This window comes from Natator depressus, chromosome 16 (genome assembly GCF_965152275.1).
Source record: "Natator depressus isolate rNatDep1 chromosome 16, rNatDep2.hap1, whole genome shotgun sequence".
In the NCBI taxonomy this organism is placed as follows: Eukaryota; Metazoa; Chordata; order Testudines; family Cheloniidae; genus Natator; species Natator depressus.
Window position 1 is genome coordinate 6,287,758 of NC_134249.1, and position 13,033 is coordinate 6,300,790.

At 50.0% G+C, this 13,033-nt stretch overlaps 1 protein-coding gene across 2 annotated transcripts in view; it reads left to right on the forward strand.

Moving 5' to 3' along the window:
- The window catches only part of NPDC1 (neural proliferation, differentiation and control 1), a 122,787-nt gene that overhangs the window by 106,542 nt on the left and 3,212 nt on the right, over positions 1 to 13,033 (forward strand). For both annotated transcript variants that reach the window (XM_074974129.1, XM_074974131.1), the window contains 6 exons: positions 7,104 to 7,199; positions 9,296 to 9,466; positions 9,945 to 10,011; positions 11,785 to 11,869; positions 12,154 to 12,233; positions 12,559 to 12,655. In XM_074974129.1, the coding sequence (XP_074830230.1) occupies positions 7,104 to 7,199; positions 9,296 to 9,466; positions 9,945 to 10,011; positions 11,785 to 11,869; positions 12,154 to 12,233; positions 12,559 to 12,655 (596 nt within the window). The remainder of the gene's footprint in view (positions 1 to 7,103; positions 7,200 to 9,295; positions 9,467 to 9,944; positions 10,012 to 11,784; positions 11,870 to 12,153; positions 12,234 to 12,558; positions 12,656 to 13,033) is intronic.

Here is a 13,033-nt window from a genome sequence, read left to right on the forward strand (position 1 = left end):
AACCTGCTCTAGCTCAGAGGAATTACTTTGGGGAAGCTTTCTGGTCTATGTTATGTAGGAGATCGTACTAAATTATATGAATCAAGACTCTCCATAAAATCTGTTGGCAAGGCAACAGATGCAAAGTAGATTGACAAGCAAGGGTAAACCTGGTTTAAGTGCATGTACTATAAAGGTTTGCACGGCTTTAACTAAATCAGTTTGAAATGTTTGTGACTCCTAATGTCTCTTGTTTTAAATCACACTGAAGTAAAGTCTCTGATCAGCTGGACTGTGGCACAAATAGCATTGTTGAGTCACTGGGATTAGGTTTTGGGGGTGGGGACGGGGTTCTATTGTACAAGAACACAGGGAGGGAATTTGATGTTTATTTCCAAACATTCAAAGTGACAACAAATTCCAAAGGGGCCTGTAATTGCTATAACCTTGAATTATCCAGATGCTGAGCCCGCCTCTGTCCCACTTCCCCTTTTGTGAGTTTTGATTCATCCTCCAAGGCTCCCCACTGAGGACAGCCCTGGCTGAATGAAGCAATTGAGAGGTAGAAAAAAAGAGAGAGCATTTAACATCTTCTGGCTTTGAAGTTGAGTTTAATCCTGTTAAAAGCCTGGTGCCTGAATAGCAGGCTCTGATATGCGTCTGGCAAGCTCTCCCTGAAGTCAAAAGCAGTGTAACAAATGCCAGGATTTCCCTGTGTGTGTACGTGTGAGAGAGAGAGAGAGACACACACACACAGAGTAGTGAAAGCAGCCTTTGCACAATGCATCAAAAATGAGCACTTCCCAGCATGAGTTTCACATCATGGGGTTTGGCCAGGCCAGATTTATTTCAGCAGCGGCTCCCGGTTGTGTAACTGATTGACTTGCGTGTGCAGTGTCGGAATGTCTTGTTTGTAAAAGCTCCAAGGATGATACTTTGCTGTAAATGTAAATGTATCTGCCTGTTAATATGCTCCTTATTTAACATGCATGTTGCAGCTGCACCCAGAGACCACCTAACTCGATCAGAACTGCCGGGGCAGAATGTTGCCACCTCTGGACCGTTTGGGAGCTGTGTCAGTAAGGAATGAGGCAGGGTTTGCTTTCCAGGGATGATGGGGCAGGGAGCGAATGGGGAATTGCCCTATAGACGATGAATGGGCCTGATCTTTCAGAACATTCTGTACATCGGCGATGCCCATTAAAATCAATGGGGAGTGCCAGAGTTTGGCCCCTGTGGCTGGCTGCACGGTGTGCCAGGCTTGCAGCCAAGAGCCGGGCTGGGTTAGTGCCATCAGCCCACAGTCACATCTATGCTGGGGTCTTGACACACACTTCCTTTCTGCCCAGGGGAGCAGTCTTTGGGGGGAGGGAGTTGTGCTCCAGCAGCCTATGGCTTACCTGGAAGAGGGGTATCCCCCAAGGCAGCACTGCCCTTCCCCCCAGGCCCTGGTCTCTTGTAGGATACTTGTGACCCACAGATGACTGAACATATAAGCACAACTGGGCATATAGGCTGGCCCTTTCCCGGCTGGCCAGTGCCCTTTGCACTGACACACACAGTGGTGGAGCTCAGCCCCTGTGAGGCTACTCTGGGGGGAATCCCTTTTGTCCAAGATAGGGGCTGGCATTAAGGTGATGTGCACCTAGTGTAAAGCTGAGCCTCGTCACCTTATCACGAGCCACTCTCCTTCCTTTATCTTCCCCTCCCTGCCTCGTGTTGTGTATCCCACCTGGTCTGCAAGCCTCCGGGCAGGACCTGTCTGTGCCTCCCTTCTCCAGGGAGAACTATACACATCTAGGGGGCTACGTACTAAGAGATGCCAAGGCCCCAAGTCCTCCCCATTGGAAGCAGGTATAGCTCGCCTGGCTTCCAGACAGCTCTGTTGGAGTTTGGCTGCAGATTATCGTGCAGGGCTAAAAACATAGTTGTTAATAATCCACTAATTGAGACCAATGGCCCCTCCTCCTAGGTGGAGAGGCTGCTGGAGCCCAATAGGGAATTTCCTGCTGGGCCGGAGCAGCTGGAGGGCCTGTTAGCTTATAGAGCTGGCTGGCTCCCACATGTTCAGTTTTGTGTGCAGTTCAAGGTAATGGGTCCAGCTGGTTTAGGGCCAGGCTCCCTGAGACCTTCCCCGGCTCTGTGTGACCCCTGCAGGGAGCTGCAGTCAGCTGGGGCACTCGGGGTAGAGGGGCTCCTGGGGCGGCAGAGAAGGGAGATTGCATGGCATGTTGGGCCTGACATCCTCGTCCAGCAGGGCACTGAGACACCCCCTGCCTGAGGCCCGCCGTTGTGCCCTACAATGGCCCCACAGCCCTCAGGAGCACGGTGCTCTCCACGGCTCTGCAGCTGCCTGTGTACCGCACACCCTGATGATGCTCTGAGTTCAAAGTGCGGGGTGGGGAGCCCCGAGCGGAGCCTTTGTTCACACTCTGCCTGGGACTGTGCTGACAGCAGCGGCTGCTGGCATCTGGGGTTCATATGGGCTGGTGGCATCATTAAGGCAAATCTCCCCTCCCAAGAGGCAGGAGGTGGGTTCTGTGTCTAGCTCAGCCAGTGGCAAACTCTGGTTTGTGACTCTCTGCATCCTCCAGCTCCACAAGCTAACGGCAAAGATCCCCCCGAGGTGAATGTCGGCAGGGCCAGCAGGGGGCGGTGGCCCCTATCCCATACTTTTGGGGTCTTCATGTCTGTCCAATCATGGGTGCAAGATTACCCCTCCCTTTAACCCTGTTGGCCCTGGAGAACACCGGAGTTCATGATCCTTCCTCCCCCGCCTGGAGCTCAGAGACTACCCTGCCTTCTGGGCCGAGGAGGAGGTCCATGGTGAACGTACATGATCTGGTGCAAGGATGCAGGGAGCTGAAGGAAGCTGGGAGGTGCAGTGTGTGTGATGGTGATCCCGCCTGGAGCGCTGAGGCCGTGGGGGCTGGCAGGACTGAATTGCTGCCCTTTCTCCTCACTTCTTCTGAGTTTCTGTCGTCACTTCCCCTTATGTCCCTAACCTCCAAGCAGGGACAGATCATCTTCCCTGTGCAGTGCCAGGGCCGTCCCGGGCATCACATGGGTGATAGCCAAACACCACTTAGCTGGACGTTGTGCGGCCCGAGGCAGCCTGTCCATTCCAGCCCACTGGTCGGTGTCACTCTGCTGAGTGTGTCAGAGTCCTGGTCAGGCCATGAATTCAGGTTATTGACTTGAGAAACACTATTGCGGTGCCCCTTTCGGGGAAGGGCCTGTTCATGGTGTTCCCAAGAGGCACTGCTGCTCCCCCGACTTTCATCACTTTTTTCTTTCCTCCCTCAGCCAGCTCTGTTTCACAACATCCTCTGGGTTTCCCTTTCTGCATAACGTCTGTCTGCCTCTCGTTCACCTCAATGCCCAGTGGTCTGTGTGGGTTTCATTTATTGGACCGAGGGTATTTCTTGCAGGGCTGTGGAGCCATGGGAGTGTTTGGAAATAGAATGGAGGGAGGGTGGATGGAGTATCATCCCAGCTGGAGAGTAGGACTCCTGGGTTCTTTTTCCAGCGCTGCCATTGACTTGCTGCTTGGCCAGGCTGTGTGCCTCAGTCCCACATTTCACGCAAATGGGAGTTATGCCAAGCCTAGGGGTGCTGAGAAGGTGGATGTTTGTGAAGCTCTTTGAGATCTTTGTGCACAACACACAACCTACAAGTTGCATGCACTCAGAAACATTAAATATGTTTGGCAGGAAGCCCCACCCCACCCCCATGTCAGCCATAGAGCCATAGGTGTCAAGGTCAGAAGGGACGTTCCATTGTCTAGTCTGACGTCCTGTGTGACACAGGCTGTGAGATCCCACCCAGTGGCTCCTGTATCCAACACCTGCCTGGGCTGAGAACAATGGGATGATTGAATGAAAACCCCACCCAGCCTAAGAAGCACCTTGCGCCTCTCAACCCTCCTCAACATCCGGGAAAAATTGGGCTTTGTCCAACCAGGGCTGGTATTGGATTCTGAAGGGGAAGGAGTTGAGAATCCTTCGTGTAAAATGTCCTTTCATCCAAGGATCTGGAGTAAGGGCAAAGTGCCCTCTCTCATCCCCTGCCCCTCCCAGGAGACTCTACCTAATAATACTCTTCCATGGAGATAAATAATTTCCAAGTCCTCCATTTCTCAATAATACGGCCTCTTCCTCTGGTGAGTGCTACCAGCTCCAAGGGCTTCCTACCTGCCCCCAGGGGCTCTGATGACATAGGACAAGTTCAGAGCAAGCCTCAATGATCCCAGATGTCTCCAGAACTCCAAGGTGGCGGGGCAGGGAGTGTCTAGATAAATATTCAATGTCCAATATGCAGAGAACCCAGCATCTACTCCAGGGCCGCATCCAGAGTAGGGGGGAAAGGGTATGTTAGAAAATGTGTTAGCTAACACCATTTCAGACAGGACTTTTCCCCTTGTGTCGGTAGAGCCAGTTGTGTTTAAAACACACTCGCTGGTCTTAGTCTACCCTACTCTACCTTTCCTCTGACGCCCAGACCCACTCCGGCTCCATCACCGGCTGTGTGATTTCAAGAGAGACCCTACAATCACTGCTATAACATGTAAAAGGTTTGTACCTTTGTTTGTTGTCTTTCGCTAACAAATGCAGAGGGACATTTCCCAGGTAGCTTCTAAACAGACGTGTTTTTCTTCTTAGCCTTGTGATTGCAGCAAATATTTCGCTTGGCTTTTTGAGCTAGCATGCCATTGAGAAGCAAAGTCAGAAAAGTAACTGAAATACTTCTCTGATGGATTGTATTTATGGAGGGACACCCTACCCTAAATTCCCAATTACTGAGGGACAATCTACACTCACTGCTATATTTGCTTTCCACAAACTATTCTTAGTGTAACTTTTTGTGAGTGATGTATTGGCATATCTGGATGCTAGTATTTAAACTGGATCATTACATTTATTACCCTTCATTTGAGATATTGCAGATTATGTACTATATGAATTTTATGGCTTTTAAAACCAAGCTTTGTACTTTTGGATAATTCAAGCGATACAGCCGGATGTATAGAAACTCTTTGTAGACCTGTGTATGAGACAATTTTAACACTAGCTTTAATAAAACATTTTTAATTAGTTCAATGGCTGATACACGCTTTTAGGCCAGACCTTGCCCTTTTAGGGTTCTGGATTTGCTCTGATGGGGTTTATCTGGGACTAATGGCTATGATCGCAATGTGAGAAACTGTGCAGAAGGCTGTCTTGGCTGTGACTTCCTTTCTGCTCGCCACCGCCTTCTGATTCCATCGGAGCAGTGAAATATTTCCAGCCCGCCAGTGGGATTTTCTGAGTTCTGCTTAAAATCTCTTTCGGGGGGGGGGGGGGGGGAGAGGTGACACTCACAGTCCCTCAACTATTATCTGTGTGTTTTGGGGGGCTCAGAGTCTGAATTACAGGTCTGGGAGAGAGTCACCTGGCATTTGCCAGTGCTTCTTGTACAGGGTGCCAGTGTACTGCTGCTGTGGAGACACTTGCTAGGGAGGCAGGTGGGTGCTGTTTCTTCTCAGCCGTTCTCACCAGCTAAAGGCCCAGTCCTGCAGTCCCAACACAAGACCCACTGACTACACTCACCTACAGGCTGCAGGATTTAGCACACTGGTTCTCAAACTTTCTGTATTGATGACCCTTTTCACACAACAAGCCTCTGAGTGCGACCACCCCCCGCTGCCCTTATCAATTAAAACCACATTTTTTATATTTAACATTTTTAAATGCTAAATTTATAACCCTATTGTTTAAAATGAATTTACGTGTTCTCATTGCTTTTAAATGAAGACAAAAACATTTTTATCAAATAATTATAATAATAAGCAGAAAAGTTATTTTTTAAAATTTTTTACTGTTTAACACTTGGAGGGCGCGAAGAAATTTTGTCAATATCCATTTTCACAGCGGACTTAGCGCCCCATCGCCAGCCTCACTCCTGCGCTGCTGCTGGCCGCGGCGCTGCCTTCAGAGCTTGGCAGCCGGAGAGCAGGGCTGCTGGCTGGGTCCCCAGCTCTGAGGGCAGCACCGCCGCCAGCCGCAGCGCAGAATTGCAGCAGGGAGGGTGGCAATGCCATACCATGCCAGCCTTACTGCTGCATAGGTTTGACCTTTGCGCTGGGAGAGATGGGCACCGGGGCTAAGGCAAATTTTGAGGTGGCTGTAACCGCTATAAGCACCCCCACAGCGCCACACCTGCCTGTGTGTCTGGCTGTTACATTATAAATTACCTGTTTTTGTTGCCGATCTCAGTGTTCTGGTTGGTCTGCAGTTTAATGCAACAATCAAGCCCTCTAACGTTGTCTCAGTCCCACCTTTTTAGTCTCAAGACAACAAACCTGCCCCCATGATACTACAATTATTGTATTAAAGTATTAAATGTATCAATGTATTAAAGTGTTGCTAATACAAATATATATGTTGCTTAGGAACAGCAATCGCTGCATTGTGTGTTTGCGATACTTTTTGAAGTAAAAAGAAAAGGAGTACTTGTGGCACCTTAGAGACTAACCAATTTATATATTTGAGCATAAGCTTTCGTGAGCTACAGCTCACTTCATCGGATGCATACTGTGGAAACTGCAGAAGACATTATATACACAGAGACCATGAAACAATACCTCCTCCCACCCCACTCTCCTGCTGGTAATAGCTTATCTAAAGTGACCACTCTCCTTACAATGTGTATGATAATCAAGGTGGGCCATTTCCAGCACAAATCCAGGTTTTCTTTTTGCGAATACAGACTAACACGGCTGTTACTCTGAAACCTTTTTGAAGTAAATACTTTACATTGTGATAGAAAGGTGTGTGTCATTTTCTAAAACACTAGATTTAAAAGATATATTTTATTGCAGTTGCTCTCTGTTTTGTGCATGTACTCGCGACCCCCAGTTTCAGAGCCCCTGCCCTCTGTTAGCGGAGTGTGTTTCAGACTTGCCTGCGGAGGAAACTGCTCCTGCAGGAGCTCCAAGCTGTCACTTGCTCTCCAGCCCCAGAGCTGGAGCCTTGCCCTGTATAATGCACACGTTGCTCTGGGCAGCTGACCATTCCTTTGGGAGCCGTAAGCCCCTGATGCTCCGTGGCAGTAAACCATTACAGCAGTTTTCTCTCTTTCCTCAGGGAGAACTTCTGTTCCCAACCTAGAGGAGGAAATCGACTTCTTAGCTGACGTGCTGGCCAGGCAGGATGCCTCTCGCCTCCATCTGCTCCAGGATGGTGAGTCCAGAAGTCATCTGCCTGCTCTCCTTAGCCTGTTCTCCCAGCCACTTTCATGCAATTGCGCTGCTTTCCACGTTTAGTGACTCTGAGGCCAACGGTCCCAAAGTTTAGACAAAACCCCTGTGATCAACTACTCAGACTCTCCGTTCAAAGGCTGAAAACCGTGGAAAGTAAATAAACATGAGCCCTCTGAAATGTCCTGCTTATTGAGGGCTCTGTTTTACTGTCCCTGCTGCCGATTTAATAGATTGGTGCTTAAATTCCTGTTCTGAATTACTAGGTTTCCAGGGAAGTGTTTCTAGCATTTCCTGGCTGGGTGAGTTGTGGGGAGAGCAGGCCATGGAGTTTTCATTGCTCTGCAAATACCATATTACAGGGCTCCTGGATTCAGCAGGAGCAAAGCCCAGGGCCTGGAGAACACGTGCGCTTCCTCATTTGGAAACAAACTCGAGACTCCCATCCTCTAGGCATGTCAAGGCAGTGCACGCTAGTGGTTAGAGCAGGGGACCAGGGTCTATTCCTGGCTCGACTACAACTCTGTGTGACCTTGAGGAACTCCCTTAACCTCTGTGTGCCTCAGTTTCTCGATTTGTAAAAGAGGGATGACCTCTCCCGTGAGATTCTAGATGAAAGATGCTCTAGAAGTGCTGCGTGTTTGGTGACCTGAGGAAAGGGACATGGTTTTGGGGAGAGAAAATTTCCAAGGTAGGGAATATGTCTTCTCTCTCTCCCTTTTCCATCCCATGAACTGGGATTTCTTGAAAGATTTCGTAGCTTCATTTCCTAATGTAAGAGGCACCCAAACTGCTGATGCCAGGGCAATAAAGTTGCCTTTTATGGCTGTATTTTATAATGGGGAGCACAAGTGCTAGAACGGAGGAGAGCAGCTGCTGATTTCACATTTATTCCACAAGTGATTCCCCCACCAGCTACGGGCCCGATCCTGTAGTCGTAGCACAAGACCCATTGGCTGCAGTGGGAGTTAAGGATCTAGCCCCTCTATTAGCAAGGGGTACGTTGCGGACTTTCCGTATGTTCTGGGGTTCTGTATTGCATCCCTGTGAACAGCAAGATGGCGCGTCCTGGTCGGCGCTAAAGCATTAAACACCTGTCAGGGTTCCTTCCCCACTCTGAACTCTAGGGTACAGATGTGGGGACCCGCGTGAAAGACCCCCTAAGCTTATTCTTACCAGCTTAGGTTAAAAACTTCCCCAAGGTACAAACTTTGCCTTATTCTTGAACCATATGCTGCCACCACCAAGTGTTTTAAACAAAGAACAGGGAAAGAGACCACTTGGAGACGTCTTCTCCCAAAATATCCCCCCAAGCCCTACACACCCCCTTTCCTGGGGAGGCTTGAGAATAATATCCTAGCCAGTTGGTTACAAAATCATCAAAGACCCAAACCCCTGGGTCTTGGAACAATGGAAAAATCAGTCAGGTTCTTAAAAGAAGGATTTTATTAAAAAAAAAGAAACGTAAAAATCATCTCTGTAAAATCAGGATGGAAAATACTTTACAGGGTATTTCAGATTCAAAACACAGAGCATCCCTCTAGGCAAAACCTTAAAGTTACAGAAAACAGGAATAAACCTCCCTCTTAACCCAGGAAAAATTCACATAAAACAAAAGATAAACTAATCCACCTTGCCTGGCTTACCTCTACTGGTTGCAGTGTTGGAGACTTGGATTAGGATGGGTTGGAGAAGATGGATTTCTGTCTGGCCTCTCTGTCCCAAGAGAGAACAACCCCTTAAACAAAGAGCACAAACAAAAACCTGCCCCCCTTCCCCCCCCCCCCAAGATTTGAAAGTATCATGTCCCCTTATTGGTCTTTGGGTCAGGTGCCAGCCAGGTTAGCTGAGCTTCTTAACCCTTTACAGGTCACAGGATGTTGCCTCTGGCCAGGAGGGATTTTATAGCACTGTATACAGAAAGGTTGTTACCCTTCCCTTTATATTTATGACAATACCAATGGGGGTAGCGAATGGTTTTCACCTCTTTGTCCATATCTCTGCTGCCTGCCCCAGACCTGGGTGCTGCGGGGCCCCGCTGCCCCTGCTGATGCTCGTGGTCTCTGCTTTCTTGCACAGCCACCCCGGCAGGGAAGCATCCTGAAACCATTGGGGTGAGAGGGGAGTCCCCCCAGAGGAACAGAGCGAGCCACAGGGCTGTGACATCTCATCCCACCGCTACCACCAAGACAGTGAAGAGTTCTCCGGTGGAGGTGTTCCATGTCACTTCCAATGACCTCCTGATACTCGGTAAGTGCAGGCTTCCCTTTGGAGTTCAGAGCTAGAGATGGGCCCGATCCAGGCTGTGAGGGGGTGCGGGAGCTGGTTTAGCACCTTGGGGCTTGCCGCTGTGTCTGTGATGGGCCAAGAGGCAGTTTGGCTCCGAAGTGGAGCTTTGCAGCTCAGGCTGGCCTCTCCTGGGAGTTTGTTGCATTTCCCAGTGGGGAGAGACGGAATTCAGTTTGCTTATGAGACCGACAACGCTTGCATCCGTGGAGTGACCAGGTTTACTGTCGTACGTTTGAAGGTATTGAAGCTGCTGCACTCTGGGTGCTTGTGAGCAATAGTGCCCAGCGGGGTAGGCGTTACAGGACTTGGAGGGGTTAGTTATTGAAAGGGCAGGGAGGGCAAACCATCCCAGCCCGTAACAACCCCTCTGTCTGTTTTGGGCTAGCTTGGTCAGTAGCGGCCAGGTGACGAGCTCTGCGCTGTGTTCCTTCCTTTGCAGGGATGATCGTGGTGTTCTCTGTCGCCGGCATTGTTGCTTTAATCGTGGCTGCGATCTGCTGGTGTAGGTAAGCCAGCAGGGACCTCCTCCAGCAAACGGCTGGGCCGCCACCTGGTGTCCTGCTGAATTTGTGCCTGGACTTCTGTGCAATTGAGAGGGGAAGGATTTTAAAAGAGAGAAGTAGCTCTCTTTGGGCTAGGGAACTCAGGTTGAGTCTTCGCCTGGCATGGTGCAAAACGCATCTCCAGCTGCACCCACAGGAGGCAAATGGGGGAGATAAAATGCCTAAAGCAAGAGAGAGTGGGCCCAGCGTCCTGTCAGATACTCAGTACCAATCCTTGTAAGGCGCAGTGGTGATGGGCGCTCTATAGCCCGGGTAGATGGATGTGAGCCACTCGTGAGAAGAGTTTTAGGGCAGAGAGGTGCCACATGCTTGGATAGACTGTCACTTGTGACGGCCAATTAATATATCCTAGGAGACAGTGTCAGAAGGAGCCTTTCTAGCTGCGATTACTTATCGTGTTGCAGGAACACTTAGGAACCCCAGGCATGGGCCAGGGCCCCGTTATGGTAGGCACTGTGCAAACAGCCCCTGTTCCAATGAGCTTACCAGATACATAAGGGTCCAGGGTAACCACCTGAAACCAGGAAGACTCCTGCCCTGCTTTCTGTGAGCAGATCACACACGCTGGCTCAGTCCACACAAATGCTGGGTTGATTGCACGGAGGTGAATGCTAGACCAGTGTTAAATGGCTTGGTGCTGCAATGAATGGAGTTAACTCATAAGAACATGGGCACTGCTAGACTGGATTCACCCCGTGTCCTGTCTTTGATAGTGGCCAGCACCGGATACTTCAGGGGAAGGAGCAAGAGAAACCATGTAGGAGGCACATGTGGAATAATGTGTCCCTCACGAATATTTCCTCCTTTTCCCCAGCACTCAGAGAGATTAGCTTACGCTCTAAAGTATGAGATTTAATATTCCTTCCAACACACGTTAGCGTGAGCAATGAGAATTCTGGATGTTCTTGTTATCCATATAAACCTCCAATCCCTAAGTTCTTGGCCTCACTGACAGCCTGTGGCTGAGAGTTCCACAAGCTACTTCCACATTCAGAAAACCATTTCCTTCGATCAGTTCTGAATTTTCTGTTCTGGTTCATTGAACATCCCCTTGTTCTTGTGCTGTGGGACAGGCAGAACAGAAGCTCCCGATCAGCCTTCTCTGCACTCAGGTATCGGGGGGGAGCCGTGTTAGTCTGGATCTGTAAAAGCGGCAGAGTCCTGTGGCACCTTATAGACTAACAGACGTGTTGGAGCATAAGCATGCATCCGACGAAGTGGGGATTCACCCACGAAAGCTTATGCTCCAATACGTCTGTTAGTCCATGAAAGTGCCACAGGACTCTTTGCCTCTTCTCTACACTATTCATTATACTTTTGTGGCCCTGTCCCATGCATGGCCTCTCTGCTCAGCTCTGGAGAACAGGCATGCCATTGAAAGGTACAAGGCTGCTTCTCTCCAGACCTCTGAGTGGGAGGATTGTGTTTCAGTGTGTCCTGCCTGATCAGAACCAACAAGCAGATAGATGCTCAGATGGTTTTTAGCTCAGCGTGTGTGTAGGCACCTGTCCTGGTGGGTGAACCCCCACCCTTAGGTTTGTTATGGAATTGCAGGTAGGAATTTTCATTGCTGCAGCCCCAAGCCATGGTAGTTTGGTTCTGAGGGAGGAATGGTTGAAAAGGGAATTTGAGAAAGCTAAGAAGGTGGATAGGTTTCATTTGGGGCCTGTCCCTTTAAATCATTCCTGCTTACCCAGTGTCTTGTCCCCTCTGTAGGCTGCAGAAGGAAATCAGACTAGCTCAGAAAACCGACTACCCAGCTCAGAAGCTACCCGGCCCCCTGCCATATGACAAGATCTCGGTAAGCCACTCTGGACCTTCTGTCAGACCCGTCGGCAGCATGGTCAGTTTTTAACACTTGAGGTTGTACCTCGTGAGCAAACCCTGTATGAATTCTAGAGAGGTTGGTGAAACGCAAAGGGGGAGGGGGTGTGCCGCAGAGGTATTTTAAAAGAAGTCATCTGTAGTCATGTTAAAACCTGTCTCTCACCCTGGGCTTCGGTCTGTACTGGAGGCTCTGTGGGCCATGGAAAGCTAATCGCTCTCTGGAGACCTGTGTTCACATCTCCTGTTTTTCTTTTAAAGCCTGGGGATCAGAAACTGGCTCAGAGCGCCCAGATGTATCACTACCAACACCAAAAACAGCAGATGCTCTCCATGGAAAAGTAAGTGACTCCTTCCCGCTCTCCGAGAAAGCAGCAACGGCCTTGCCAGCTGCCGGCTGTTAACAAGGGTCAGTCCGGAATAAGGATCACCACAGTCTAGAGCCGGGATCGGGAGCTCTCTGAAGACGTTCCCCTTGCAGTTCAGGAAATGCCCGGGCCGGGGGAGAGGGTGCCGACAGGATGGTGCTGGGAATCCCCATTTGCTTCAACCTTCTAGCTGGAGGGTCTGCTTTGCTAAACAGTGCTGGGTTTGCACTGTTGCAGCTGGAGAGGAAATTGCCCCTGTGGATTTCACCTCCATCTCTACGTGCCTCTCTCTTTTCAGGCATAAAGAGGAGCCCAAACTGCCTGACTCAGCATCCTCCGACGAAGAGAACGAAGACGGTGATTTCACGGTGTATGAGTGCCCAGGGCTGGCTCCTGTAAGTTGGCAATGTGTGCCCTTCCTCCGCCCCTTTCCTCTCAATGCTCCCTTGCAGCCATCGCGCCTCAGAGCCTGTGAGCTACCTCGGGAGCCGCTTGAGCTGGCGCTGCCTGAATCTGCCGGGCCCTCGGGCACTGGGCAGACGGGGAGGAGGAATGGGATCCCTGCTCTCAGGCAGTTCCAAAACCCTCTCCCTTACAAAGAACGAATTGACTGTTCTTTGCAACGAGACCTTTTTAAAATGGCTCTTGTGCAAAATCTCCTCCTTGAGATCCCCATCCTATCCGTCTCCTCCTGACTTCCCTTCGCACAGAAGGGGATTCAACCTAAGTTGAAGGCGGCCCCCCAAAAAGCTCCCAGTGATCCTGTTCAGGAT